We start from the raw sequence: 13,576 nt of genomic DNA, 5'->3' as shown, positions 1-13,576 counted from the left end.
CACTCCTCTATTGAAAACTATTTACTACAAGTGCAAAAGAATCTTTGTGCTCCGGAAGGACATTACATAAAATAAAATCAAAATATAAAGTGGAAAAAATAAGGAAATATCATGTTTTATACAACAGAAAACACTATATTAAAATCTAAAATATCATTTTAAATTATATATTAAAATGATATACCAGAGAACATTTGTATGTCTAAAGACTGTATATTCCAGACAATGTGTTAATATTCAACATTTGGGGGTCTGTAAGATTTTTTTTTTTTATGTTTCTGAAAGTTGTGTGATATATTATTATATTTTGCAGTCTATTTGAATGTAAAATGTAATTTATTCCTGTGATGTAAAGCTGAATCTTCAGCATCCTTACTCCAATGTCACATGATAGATAGATAGATAGATAGATAGATAGACCTTGATGGTATGGCAGTAATAAACCATAAGCTGTTGTTTCTGTCTTTTGATTTGATTTTGAGCTTTACTGACCACAGAACAGAAATTCACATGCATCAACAAAGCTGTTCATGTGATTTTATTTTTACACAGATGTGACCCTGGACCACAAAACCAGTCTTAAGTCGCTGGGGTATATTTGTAGCAATAGCCAAAAATACGTTGTATGGGTCAAAATTCTTGAATTTTTTTTATGCCAAAAATCATTAGGATATTAAGTAAAGATCATGTTCCATGAAGATATTTTGTAAATGTCCTACCATAAATATATCAAAACTTAATTTTTGATTAGTAATATGCATTGCTAAGAACTTCATTTGGACAACTTTAAAGGTGATTTTCTCAATATTTTGATTTTTTTTGCACCCTCAGATTCCAGATTTTCAAATAGTTGTATCTCGACCAAATATTGTCCTATCCTAACAAACCATACATCAATGGAAAGCTTATTTATTCAGTTTTCAGATGATGTATAAATCTCAATTTTGAAAAATTGACACTTAAGACTGGTTTTGTGGTCCAGGGTTACAAATTAACATTAAATGGACATGCTTGTAATATCTCACAATAGTAGTTTTCAAGTAGTTTATCCAGAATCATGTCAACAACAGGATTTCGTTTCAAGCAAGATTTCTGACAGGGAAAAAAAGTTCATCTGGATCTGTGTAATACACGAATTACCTCAATAATCGCTGTGGCAGTTATGAGTAAAATCCCAGTTTTTAGGACACAGAGTAACAACGCAGACCACAAGACCACAAGACAGAGCAAAGGGGAGTGGTCGTAAGACTCGCCCATACCGTTAAACCCAGATGAATGTTTGATTAATAGAGATTTGCATTTTGATGATGGAAGGTTGGCTCAACGTTATAAGTATTCCAGGAGGAGGCGGGCAAAAGCAGACAGACAGTTGGGAGCATATAAAAGGATCAGATCAGACAACAGGTGCACTTTACAGGTGATGTACAGCTCCACCCTCTCTTCCAGTCACAGTCTTTTCCACTTTTTTATTGTGATACATTAAGTCGTCTTATTCACTGGAAGTGCACTGAGGTAACTAAACATTCATACATCTACAATACCATTCAAACTTCTGCTGTGTTAGCAATTATTTGCACTTTTTGTTAAAACGATTTGTTTTACAGGAGTTTTTGTCTGTCTTCTCTTTACTCTTTCAGTTGCATTGCTTGAGCTGTGAAATATGTTTCAGAAAAACTTGATGTGATCAAACAGCATTCCGTTCAGTTCTGTTCAGTCATGTAGAGTCACATTAAGGTGTTTGTACTCATGTGCTGTTTTTACTCATGTGACTTTTTTTTCTGTTTTCAGATGTTGGCAACTCTTGAAACCGTGAGTATTATTTATTTATTTAGATTGACTAAAGGGAAAACAATTGGGAAAGCATTGGGAAAAATGCATGACAGATGATGTATTATATCTACAAAAAAAAAAAAAAAAAAGCTTTGTGATATATTTAAGCATCACGCAAGTAAAATATATCATATATCATACTCTTGGCCAATCATATTAGTAGATTCTCAATTGTTGTATAACTGTTTATACTAAGTGTGCTGGAAACAATATTACCTTAATAAGCAGATGAAATAGTCATTATGTCCATATAATATCATATTTGATCAACAAATATGCAGATTGTATTGTAAGGTTTTGGCGTTAATGTAAACTGTTAATGTGACTCTCAAGACACTTTAAAAAATGCTTTAATAACATTGTTTTGTATGGAAAGTATGCTGGTGTTGAAATAAAATAAATGGTACTTAATGATGCTTAGACATTTTGTTGTTTAATGCAATGACATTCAGATGTCAAATGTTGAAGTGTGCCTTCAAAATACTGTCAAAATACTGTATGGGGTGTACAGTATACACAGTAATGTCAAAAGAGAGGCAAAATATTACCACTAAAATGTTTACACACACTATGCAAATATTTCTGTTGGTGCAAATAAAAAACAAATTTTACTGAGGGCAGGAAGAATGTACTAGTCAGGCGAATTTGTTGCAACTTCCTTCCAATATTCCTGTTAAACAGCTGTTATTCATGAGTAGTTACATTATAATTTTGTAAGTAATATATAATATTTAGATTTCAATGAGTGTGAATCTAGGAGAAGGAAAGAAAATGCTTGTGTCTTGTACATTGTGTAAGGTCTATACTGCATCTGATTCAGTGTTTGCTAACATGCATTGACTTACCTACAGATTCAATACTTCCAAGATCTGGGCCCTAGAGAGCCGTCGTCTGGGAACCTAGACCTTGACATGATAGAGGAGTACCTGCAGGAGCACTCGGTGGAGGTGATGTCAGCACCAGGTGTGCAGAGGAGAAATCAAGAGGAGCACGGTATGGCGGGTGAGCGATTGATAATCAGCTAAACACTAGAACTAAAACACTGTAATAGACCACTGAGGGAAGGGTCACTTCTCCTTTTGTTGATTGAATAGAAGTGTCTTTTCAGTTTTGTAAGGTCAGTCATTTCCTCTTTGACAAAGCTTCTTTATTTGTGTCTCAAGATGTGGAATCCATTTCATGGGTGATACAAGTTTATTTTAGTGAGGAGAAACTGTATGGAAATTTAGTACTAAAAAGTACTTACTTGTGACATGTGTAATAAAAATGTTTTAGTTTGAACAGTCACCACAGTGTTTCAACAGGTTTAAACCATTGGTCAGTCAAACTGATAGCCCCGCCCCCAAACTCACACTATTGGATGAGCTGTTGCTATGTCAGGCTGGTCGGATGCTCAAACAAACAGCAATGTTTTGAAAATGCGTGCCTCAGAAAAACAGTATTTAGACTTTTCAGGGGAATCAAACTACACATGGTAGGCCGATTAATTTGCATAGGAGAATGTATTTTAACATAAAAAACAATGATAGTATAACCATAACAGACACGGGTCACGACGAGGCGTTCCCCATAGCGACCCCTAGAGGACGCAGTTCGAAGTTCCCATGAAAGGGAACTTCTTACAGCCTGCATGTGTTGTTGATTCTAGTGAGCAGCATATGTGGTAATAATGAGTGATGTGTTTCCATAGAGAACAGCTGGTCTGCACATTATACATATGAATGGCATTATGGTGGAGTACCAGGAACAGATGAGACGCATGAACAACAACAGCCTCAGCAGCAGCAGACGTGGCTCTGTCAGTCTAGTCACAATGAGTGGGTAGGTCTCACAAGACATACAGTACACTGTAATATTACAGTCAAGACTGTATGCAGTTTTATAAGCGAAGATTGACCTGTTGGTTGTTATTAATAATAGTTTATGTTTTAGGGACACTTCCAGTATGACAGAAACCAGTACAGTGACTCAGATTCGCTGTCCACCAGTTCTGGTTGCCAAGAATTCCCACCATCTCCGAACTCTGACATGAAGGGTCAGATTGCGTATGACTCCCTGGCTCTAGCGCCGCTCTCAGGTAAGACACAGAATTGCTAGGCCATTGTTCCACCTATTTCTTTTTGGCTTTGGGAAAGTCATTTCATATTAGTGAATCGGTTTATTTGGATAATTAGTTTAAAATGTACTTGTCATCATTTACTTAGCCTCATGTCATTTCAAACCTGTGTGACTTTCTATCTTTTGTGGAACACAAAAAGGAGATTTTGGAGAATGTTTGAACTGTTTTTGTTAATTCATTGAAAGTCAGTGGGGTCCAAAACAACACTGGTTCAGTTCAAATGGACAAAAAATATAGCGAGACCAGTGGCCAGTTGAATAAACTGCTTTGACTAGTCTTAAAAATAGCCAAGGGGTAATCAGTACTACTTTACATATTTAAATTAGACCAATCTACCTGTTTATGCTAGTCCAAAAAAAGAAAAGAAACAAGAATTAGATGACTAACTTGTAAGACTAGTCTAAGCAGTAACTAGCCACAGAATATCATTATAGTTGATAACAGTATACTGTTCTCCATATACGTCCTGTGTATACTTCAACAGCAGGCTAAACTCCCCCTCATCAACGTCACAGACACGGAATGTCCATTTGCATACTTTAATAAGGGCAGAGTAAAACTATGAAATAAGAAGAAAACAATAAACAATATGAATTGAGATCACAACGTGTACATAAAGGAATACTTCTTACAAATATCTTGTAATCTAGATCTAACATTTCTGCTTATCAGATAACACAAAAATATATTGTCAGGCAAATGAAAATGGTAAATGTATCAATGACTCTCATATGGTCAAGTGAGAAAATACATCTAAGATGCACTCAAATAATACAAATAAAATTGAAGGTAATATGAACAATAAAAATAAAACATACCGACGAAGCTACCAAAGGCCAAGGATGAATGCAGATGGATACGGATTCACTGCTTCCTGACTCAAGAATAGACTAGCAGAATGGTAAGCACTAATTTCCTTGTTAGTCGTCTGATCAGTCACATGATAATGACAGCATTATTCTCAGAGCAGCCAGCAGGGGGAGACAACTAAACCCAACATTTATTCCTTAATTAACTTAGACAATTACTGTAACAGAACAAACAGATTGCATTCATTGTGCACAGAGATCAATGGATAGATGCCAAATATGTCATTGTCACTAAAATACATTTGTCATTTACAACATTGTTTCTCAGGTAAAAGGAAAGAGCGGCTGTTTCAGTTCTTGTACGAGATGCTACAGACACCAGACATGCGGAGCTGCATTTGGTGGGTTCAGTCTAACAATGGAACGTTCCAGTTCTCGTCCCAGAACAAGGAAAAGCTGGCTGAGATGTGGGGCAGACGCAAGGGCAACCGGAAAACCATGACGTACCAGAAAATGGCCCGTGCCCTACGAAACTATTCGCGAACGGGAGAGATCTGCAAAGTGAAGCGTAAACTCACCTATCAGTTCACTGAGAGAACACTGAGAGGCCTTCAGAACAACTCGCAAAGATTCATGGGTAGTTAATGTGGCTCATCCACCAAGAATTTCTCCTAACTGGAAAAGTGTAAACAAATACTGAGTATTTTACAGAAAATGGTTTTGCCTTTTTAATGTTCATAATGTAATGTGGGCATAATACACTGATTTTCTAACATTATTTGGCTTAATTGAGGCTCAATTGAACTGGGAATTGTATGTACAATAACATGGAATGACATGAAATTCTAAGAAGTTGGAGGTGATCTTTGAATTATATAAATCTGAGGATTGTTAACCATTACACTACGTTATAAGTAGTTATGAATCCGTTTTGCTTGTTGTTATTGTGATAAAATATTTGGCCATTTGTGTGCTCATTTCAGTTACTTTGTAACAACATTAATATGTTGACATCTGATGTGCCTGAATAAATTAATTTTAACATGCAAAGTTGTATTTTTGACAATAACAAGGAACCCAGCCAAACAGTTTAATCTAAACAGTAAAATGACATTGTAAACATGTTTAGCCAGTTTTTATTCAAGTAAAATCTATTACTTAATATGACTCAATCAACCAGACTACATATCTAGTTTAGTTTTGAAACTCTAGATGGCGCAAGCTGATAGGTCCTTTACATGCAATCTGCTAGCAATCACATCATTTATTACATGGCACAAGCTGATTGGCCTCTGCTGATTCTGCAGCTCAACATTTAAATAGCCTGGTTCAGTGTTTGCTATCCTGTAAGTTGGTCCTGGAGAGCTTTAGAGTTTATCTGAGACCCTCCACCTCCCCCAGTACCGCCTGTCTAGATCTGCTACAGGACTTATGAATGGCTATTCATTTAGCAGCAAAACACCAAAAACTGATATTTCTCGAAACAAATCTGATTGGAAGGCATTGTTTGATGGTTATTTGCATCTGATACAAACAATGCCTTCCAATCAGATTTTGGATCAGATTGCACTTCGATTAATACTATGGTAATGAGCGATTACCATATTGTTCTACAAAGTATTTAAGAGGGTATTTTAAAGAATATGATAGTAAAACAATACTTTATACCAAAACAATGTGGTGTTATTATAGTATATATATATATATATATATATATATATTTATTTATTTTTTAGTTTGTATTTTTATTTAGTTTTAGTAATTTCATTATATGCTTTTGACAAAGACGTAATCAAACAGACGATGAACACGATTAACAGCAATTATTATATGATGCAATCAAACTTATAGCAAAATGTGGTAGTTCTGTATGTTGTTTCAGGGTTGGCATCATCTGAGGTCCTCTGAGGGGTTGGCATCATCTCTTCTCAGGTGTTCTGGATCCATATGATCCATATGGATAAATATGAATGATAACATTTCAATGGCATCAACAGTTTAAATTCCCTGGCATCTGAATTCTGAAACGTTGTTGACCATGCAGCCACATGTAAACTAAGGGGTTTGGTTTTGCATCTGTATTCTAAACAGCCTGCTGAATTCTCATACTGCTAAGCCTCATCACGAGGAGCTCACACAGATCACAACATCACTGACAAAGCCCTGTGCTCCATCTGATGGCAGTTTACCACAAGCCCACCATGTACATATTCACACACATATGGTCAAATATGCAAAGCATGTGTACTCTGGAAAACCGCCACTACAACAGAACTGTTAATGATTGAAGAAAAGGGAAAGATGGTGTTTGTATCATACGTCAGTGGCTTGCTGTTAAAACCACACTAAATATTTATTTTAGTAATTGGATCTTAGATTATAAAATTATACACACAATTTAGTCTGAAGCACATGTTGCCAAATTCCAGTTTACAGGACTGTTGTGTAAAATCAATATAAGATTTGCAATCACATTGAAGTACTGAATGACCTTTAGTCAGAATCTAAAATTAACATTTGGAAATTATACTGATGAAACTGTATTTTGCATTATTTTTCCTGGGAAAAAAGTAAAATTTTTTTATTTTTAGAATGTCATTCTTGCATATTGCATAGGGGGGGTTGTCATTCCAAAGTTTGTCATTGTCCTCTAAATAGACACCAACTACCTACTGCAGCTCTGCAGAGCTCTTACATGTAGAAAATACATCAGAGGTATTATGTTATTTCAGTACTATAGAATTTTTAAAAATACATAATTTTTGATCATGTTGATAAGACTTTTCTGTTTTTTACGTTTAATGCTTGATCATGTTGATAAGACTCTCTGTTTTTTATGTTTAATGCGTTTATACATTTTTCCAAAATCATTATTCATCAAATTATCAACATTAACAGATGAAACATTAACAGAAATAAAACTTATTTTCATCAAAAGACAAAATCTTTGAATAACAAAAACTGTGTAAAAATTAAGAATTCTTTCTTTTTTTTTAATTGCCTTTGGCTGATGAATACACAAATACAGCACTTTTTAGTTGTCCATGGGTAAACGAACCGTTCATTTCTTTAAAATGAACATGATGCATTTGTGAACACTGACCAGCAGATGGAGGGAGAGATGTCTTGATAATAGAGAATAACCATCCTCATCTGCTGAGACTGGTGAGGTAGAAGAATGGCGAGAGGAAAACAAGAGGAAGACAAAACAGGTTTTGGATGTGTCTCTCTTTCCACTTTTCTGGCCAAAGAGCTGGAAAAAAAAATCGCTCAGGCTGAGAAGGTGTACTCAGCAGCTGATGACACTGATTCTCCAGTGAGTTTTTAATAACATAAATATTATTTCTAACAGTAATTAAATACATTTTTATTAAATGTCAACTACAATTCTCTTTTATTAAAGCCCATTTGCTGGTGGTACATACTTGAAGAACTATATGATGGAGGTTTTGGCTTTGTGCATGAAGTGATTACTGGAATTATATGACCTCTGTGAACATGTTGTTTATTTATTTATTTATTTAAGTCAAACTGCCACTGACAACAATTTGTGAGCTACGTCTGTTTTGGAAACCATCTCCTCCATACTCACCACTCATATTTTCTTCCCAATTCTAATTCAGTTGCTATGAACCAAACCACTGATGTCACATAAAAAGTGCATCTTTGTAAGTATAGTGAATCAAACACAAGACAATCATCTGTTCTCTGCCGTGTTGGTTGTGAAATTGCATAAAACACGTGGCCGCAGTTTTTGCGTTAATACTCCAAATCTGACACTTTCAATGGATGAGAACTTACAGATGGTACTCAGCCAGAAGGTTTTTTTTTTTGAGTATGTATATACAGTATGTATATGTACAGTATATATATTGCACAAAATTGCATTAAACATGCATGTGATGAGGTCATGTGACAACAATGTAGAATACTATTCTATGAAATATTTATTGTTGCACAATGCAGAATCAATTTGAAAAAAAAAAAACGTAGGCACAGTACACTTGGCAGTATTCTAGTATTGTAGCAGCTGAAGACGACGTTCAAGCACCTGTGAGGTTGTAAGCTTCCCATCATTTTGATTGTGACACGGAATTTAACATCATTATTCTGTCCGCCTGCAAATGGAATTAGTTGATGAAATACAGATGTGACTGTGAATAATATTGTCTATTCAGAAGACTTATGAGTGGAAATGAGACCCCCAGAGATGCATACTGAAGATCAGGGGTGTGTGTGTGTGTGTGTGTGTGTGTGTGTTTGGAGGAGAGCAGACCAGATGGTCACAGGCTTCTTCATACTCGACTGAGACTGTGTTCTGTTTGCTCGTGTTGGTTTCTCCTCATGGCCTGGCTGATCTACACCTCTCTGGAGCTGGTCATCGCCATGGCATGCTGCCTGGGGAACGTGCTGGTGGTTTGGGCCGTGTGTTTGAGGCGGACCTTCCGTCAGCCTACCTTCTGTTTTGTGGCGTCTCTGGCTGTGGCTGATTTCCTGGTGGGGGCGGTGGCAGTGCCCCTGGCTGTGCTGGTGGACGGGTGGGTTGAAATCCCATTCCAGGCCTGTCTGGCGGTCAGCTGTGTGGTGCTGGTGCTGACCCAAGCGTCTGTGCTGTCCCTCCTGGCTATTGCTGTGGACCGATACCTGCGGGTCTCAATACCTCTCAGGTAAGAGCTTTTGGCAAAATAAAATAAAAAAAGATGTAAATACATCAATTTTTTTTTTTTTTTCAGAAAACACTATTTCAGTTTTTTTATTATTAATTTGATGTGTTGCTTGCCGCTTCTTTGTAATTAGTTTTACAATTTACATTAGCTGATGAAATAGGCTACAGATGTGACCATGAATATTGTTGTCTATTCAGAAGACTTTTGAGTCATTTACTAGCAATTACTAACAAAATAAACATGCAATTTTTGAATGAAAATTGTTTCAGCCGATTACATATAACAGCAAGCCATAACATTAAGACTCAGAAAACCAAAAGATTATCCAAATCACAGCTTGGATTTAAATATGTGACATTGGACCATATAACCAGTCAATTTTTTTTTTAATTGAGATTTATAGATCATCTGAAAGCTGGATAAATAAGCTTCCTCTTCAGGAACTCGAACTGCGTCGGAAAACGCTAGGGGAACGCCTTCTGTGACCACGCTCTGAATAACATGTGAAATCAGTCCAATAGCTGAGCGGGACGTCACGGGCGGGTGACGTCATGACCAGGAAGCTATAAACAAGCACGTGCGGCGGAGCCAGCGTCAGCTTTCTGTCATTTAGCGAAGCGCTCTGTGTGTGTCAGTCATATTTATTGTTGTCTGTCAACTGTGAAAGTCTATAAGCTCCAGCTATGTCTAAGCTCATGCAAAGACAAAGCATTTCAAGGGCGAGAGCAAGCCACGTTGTAGGTAGTGTGTTTCTCCCTGCCCAAAGAAAACGTTATATCACGAGTGGGGATACACACAGCCTGTGCGTGGTTTGCTTGGGAGCGAAGCACAGTTGTTACTGCCTTGCTTCGCTCTCAGAGGGCTCTCTTTGAGGAGGGAGCCTTCACTAGCGTTCCTCGCGGTGCCGGCCCCGCTTTCGCCGAGGCGGAGTGGCGGCTGTGCTCGTGGGTTTCGCGTATGGATCTGCTTCCTAATCACCAGATCCGGTGCCCGCTCTCGGGGTTTCGGAAGCCCGCGCTGCGGTCCTTCCCACCGGGGAGAGGGCGCGACGCTCCGCCTGTCTTTCTCCGAGGAGATTGATACGGAGGGCGTCAATGAGCTCGCCAGTTGCACAAACATCAGTTACACATGCATATTATGCCTGAGACGCTTATGCTAAGTGGTGGATCAGGATGCTATTCCATAGCCTCGAGTCCTCTGATCTCCCCTCTCCTTTGGAGGTCAAGATTCACTCCTCCAGAAGTTGGCCTTCCCCTAGTGTTTTCCGACGCAGCTTTAGATTACTTTTGACAAAACTTATTTTCTAGTTTTAAATGGGATTATTGTTATTAAAAAGATAAATAAAATGTATGGCCAATAACAGACATCAGAGAATATTCAAATATGGTGTTAAATTATTGAAATATTAACTTTTTTTCTTAGGGACACGTAAAGTAAATATTTGGGTCACAAGTTTGGGAATCCCTGCATTACATGAAGAAAAAAGAAAAATAATAATAAAATAAAATGGAGCTATGATCAATTTAGGACTGCTTTTGGGAAACGTAGCCCTGCACTGTTTCTATGTTTCTTAACACACTTAAGTACACTTTTTTTTTAAGTTGTGTATCTTTTTTCATGCTTTAATTCACTTCAATTCAGTTTGCATTGCACTTTTCACGACACACATCGTTGCAAAGCAGCTTTACAGAAGATGAAAGTTTCTACATACTACATTCTATTTTAAAGAAGTACACGTATTTTAATGTTGACTAACGTACTAAAGCAAATGTAAAGTACTTGATTCTAATTTTAACTGCAGTGTGTTATTAGATATTATATTACAAGTTAAACTATTTTAAATATGCTAAATTCAAAACAAATGTGGAATTATAAATATATTTAAATACATGACATCAAGTTTCAATAGGAATGCATCAAAGTATATTTTAGTTGATCATAAATGCTTGTCAGTACATTCAGCAGTACATTTTAACCGTATATAAAAGACAATAGAAGTAATTATGAAATTACATATAAAGATGTACTTATTAAGTGGGTCAAACCAGCGCTCTAAAATTCAGCTAAATACAGAGTTCTGGCATGAAACTCTAGATGGCGCAGTCCGATAGGTCTAGCTCAATCTGACCTGGTGACATCATTGTCACATGGCAGCTGATTGGTTCTCTCTTGTATGTATTGGCAGTAGTAAGTCTCGGTACTTGCTCTGCCGCAGCAGCAGCAGAGTAGCAGATCTATTCCGCCAAGACCAAATACATTAACATTGTCATGTACATTACCATGCCAATCCCTCCGAGAGTTGTTATGACAGAACTGCATTTAATATAAATTCATGTGGCTGAAAACATTATATTCAGTTCACACTTAAGTATATTATTTTCATATTAAGTGCTCTTTTTAAAAGTGTGTTACTTCTTTTTCACAAAGGAAATGTTAGCTTAAGTGTGTGTCCAGCTGTAAATTTAATTACCAGTCGACATGCTCTGTGACTGCAGGTATAAGGAGATCGCCACTGAGCAGCGTTCCTGGATTGCAGTGGTCCTTTGTTGGTTGATATCTTGTCTGCTGGGTTTCACCCCTCTCTTTGGTTGGCATAATGGCGATTCCCAGTCCTCCCTGCTCCATAACTCTTCCCATATCAACTGCACCTTCTTAGCTGTCATCTCACTGCCCTATATGGTCTACTTCAACTACCTGGGCTGCATCCTACTCCCTTTAGCAGCCATGACTCTTCTTTACGCACTGGTCTTCTACAGTCTGCACAAACGCCTGCGGAGGGAAGACCAGACTTCAGCGCATGCTGAATCTAAACTTAGGGCTTTTCTAATCAAGGAGAAGAGGCTGGCATGTTCTCTGGCTCTGGTTCTCCTGCTGTTTGCAGCATGTTGGATGCCACTGCATCTCATGAATTGTGTATTGCTTTCAACGGGTCATCAAGGCGTCCCCCAGACCGCTTTCTACGCAGGAATACTCCTCTCTCACGCCAACTCAGCGGTGAACCCTGTGGTCTACGCCCTCCGTATCGCAAAGATCAGGGAGGCTTACCTGGAGATCTGGAGACGGTATGTACTGTGCTGGAGAGGACAAGGAGACTTCTCAAGCTCCTCATGGAGATCCCAGCCTGGAGAACCGAATGCTGGCCATCAAACTACATTTCCCTCCAACACTGGCACATGACTCAGGCAGATAAAGTACAATCATAATTTCAATGTATGATACAATTCTGAGTAGATCTTTGAGTGACAGTATATTGGATATATCCTACAATATCACTGAAAAGCTTCAGTCTTCTGGAGCTGTAAAGCTGCATGACCACTAGAGGGCGCCACAAGCTTTTACAGTGACACTGTAAACTGCTAACAGAGAAAGAGCAGACATGCTATAGCCTAAGTGAAATAATAGTATGAAATAATAATATGTGAAATAATCGTCTGAAAAATCGAATCATATTTGATACATCAGGCTTTTATGATTCAGGCTTTTATGGTTCATGCAGTATGATATAGTGTAAAAACACATTAAGGCCCAAATATGCAATTTAATGCAGTTGCTGATATTTAAATTAAGGTAAGATTCTGATTGCTTGTAATGTAAATAAATGAGATCTTTGAAAAAGAATAGCCAGCTAAAATGCATATAAATATCAGTTGTTACATCTCCCAATAATATAGTTTTTACTGTGGAGAGCAAAACATGCAATGCAATGATGATTGAGAGATGAACAATAAACGTTCCTCAAAAGCCTGACGGATCATAATTGATACAGTTTAACATGATTTTTCTAAAAAAAAATAAATATGTATGGATTGTCAAGTTGCTTCAGTCCAGTAAGTGTTCATCTTTAAACATGACTAACAACATAAAAGTTAATCTTATGTTCACTTTATAAAAATCGTTAAAGATTTTACAGCAAAAATACACATGAAGCACAAGATGAAGGGTGATGCTTGTTGTACAATGATACTAACAAAAGCCTTTTCAATCATCAGTCAGATGACAGAAGCAAGCATGTGGTATATTGTGTTAAACAAGTTTTTCAGCAAAGTTTGATCATGTTGATAATTTAGAGGTCTTGGAAATTGTGTATCAAATATGACAAAGCAGGTTAATTTATACCGTGTGTGTGTGTGTGTGTGTGTGCGTGCGTATGC

The 13,576-nt window shown here is 37.3% G+C and overlaps 2 protein-coding genes across 3 annotated transcripts; both read left to right on the top strand.

The window, feature by feature from the left end:
* Window positions 1–1,388: 1,388 nt before the first annotated feature.
* LOC107746530 (transcription factor PU.1-like) lies at window positions 1,389–5,403 on the top strand. 2 transcript variants are annotated; one of them, XM_016560772.1, is made up of 6 exons: window positions 1,389–1,417; window positions 1,789–1,809; window positions 2,682–2,832; window positions 3,521–3,651; window positions 3,763–3,907; window positions 5,087–5,403. In XM_016560772.1, the coding sequence occupies exons 2-6, from the start codon at window positions 1,789–1,791 to the stop codon at window positions 5,401–5,403; spliced, it is 765 nt and encodes a 254-aa protein (XP_016416258.1). In that variant the 5' UTR covers window positions 1,389–1,417. The 2 variants fall into 2 exon arrangements, with proteins under 2 accessions (XP_016416258.1, XP_016416257.1); XM_016560771.1 differs by lacking the exon at window positions 1,389–1,417 and adding an exon at window positions 1,458–1,512.
* Window positions 5,404–8,876: 3,473 nt separating this feature from the next.
* Window positions 8,877–12,602, top strand: LOC107746529 (adenosine receptor A1). The gene is made up of 2 exons (XM_016560770.1): window positions 8,877–9,425; window positions 11,921–12,602. The coding sequence occupies exons 1-2, from the start codon at window positions 9,103–9,105 to the stop codon at window positions 12,600–12,602; spliced, it is 1,005 nt and encodes a 334-aa protein (XP_016416256.1). The 5' UTR covers window positions 8,877–9,102.
* The last annotated feature ends 974 nt before the right edge of the window (window positions 12,603–13,576 follow it).

The sequence above is a fragment of the Sinocyclocheilus rhinocerous genome, unplaced genomic scaffold (genome assembly GCF_001515625.1).
Source record: "Sinocyclocheilus rhinocerous isolate Xijiao unplaced genomic scaffold, SAMN03320098_v1.1 scaffold980, whole genome shotgun sequence".
Lineage (NCBI taxonomy): Eukaryota > Metazoa > Chordata > Actinopteri > Cypriniformes > Cyprinidae > Sinocyclocheilus > Sinocyclocheilus rhinocerous.
This window is presented reverse-complemented; position numbering and strand designations above follow the sequence as displayed.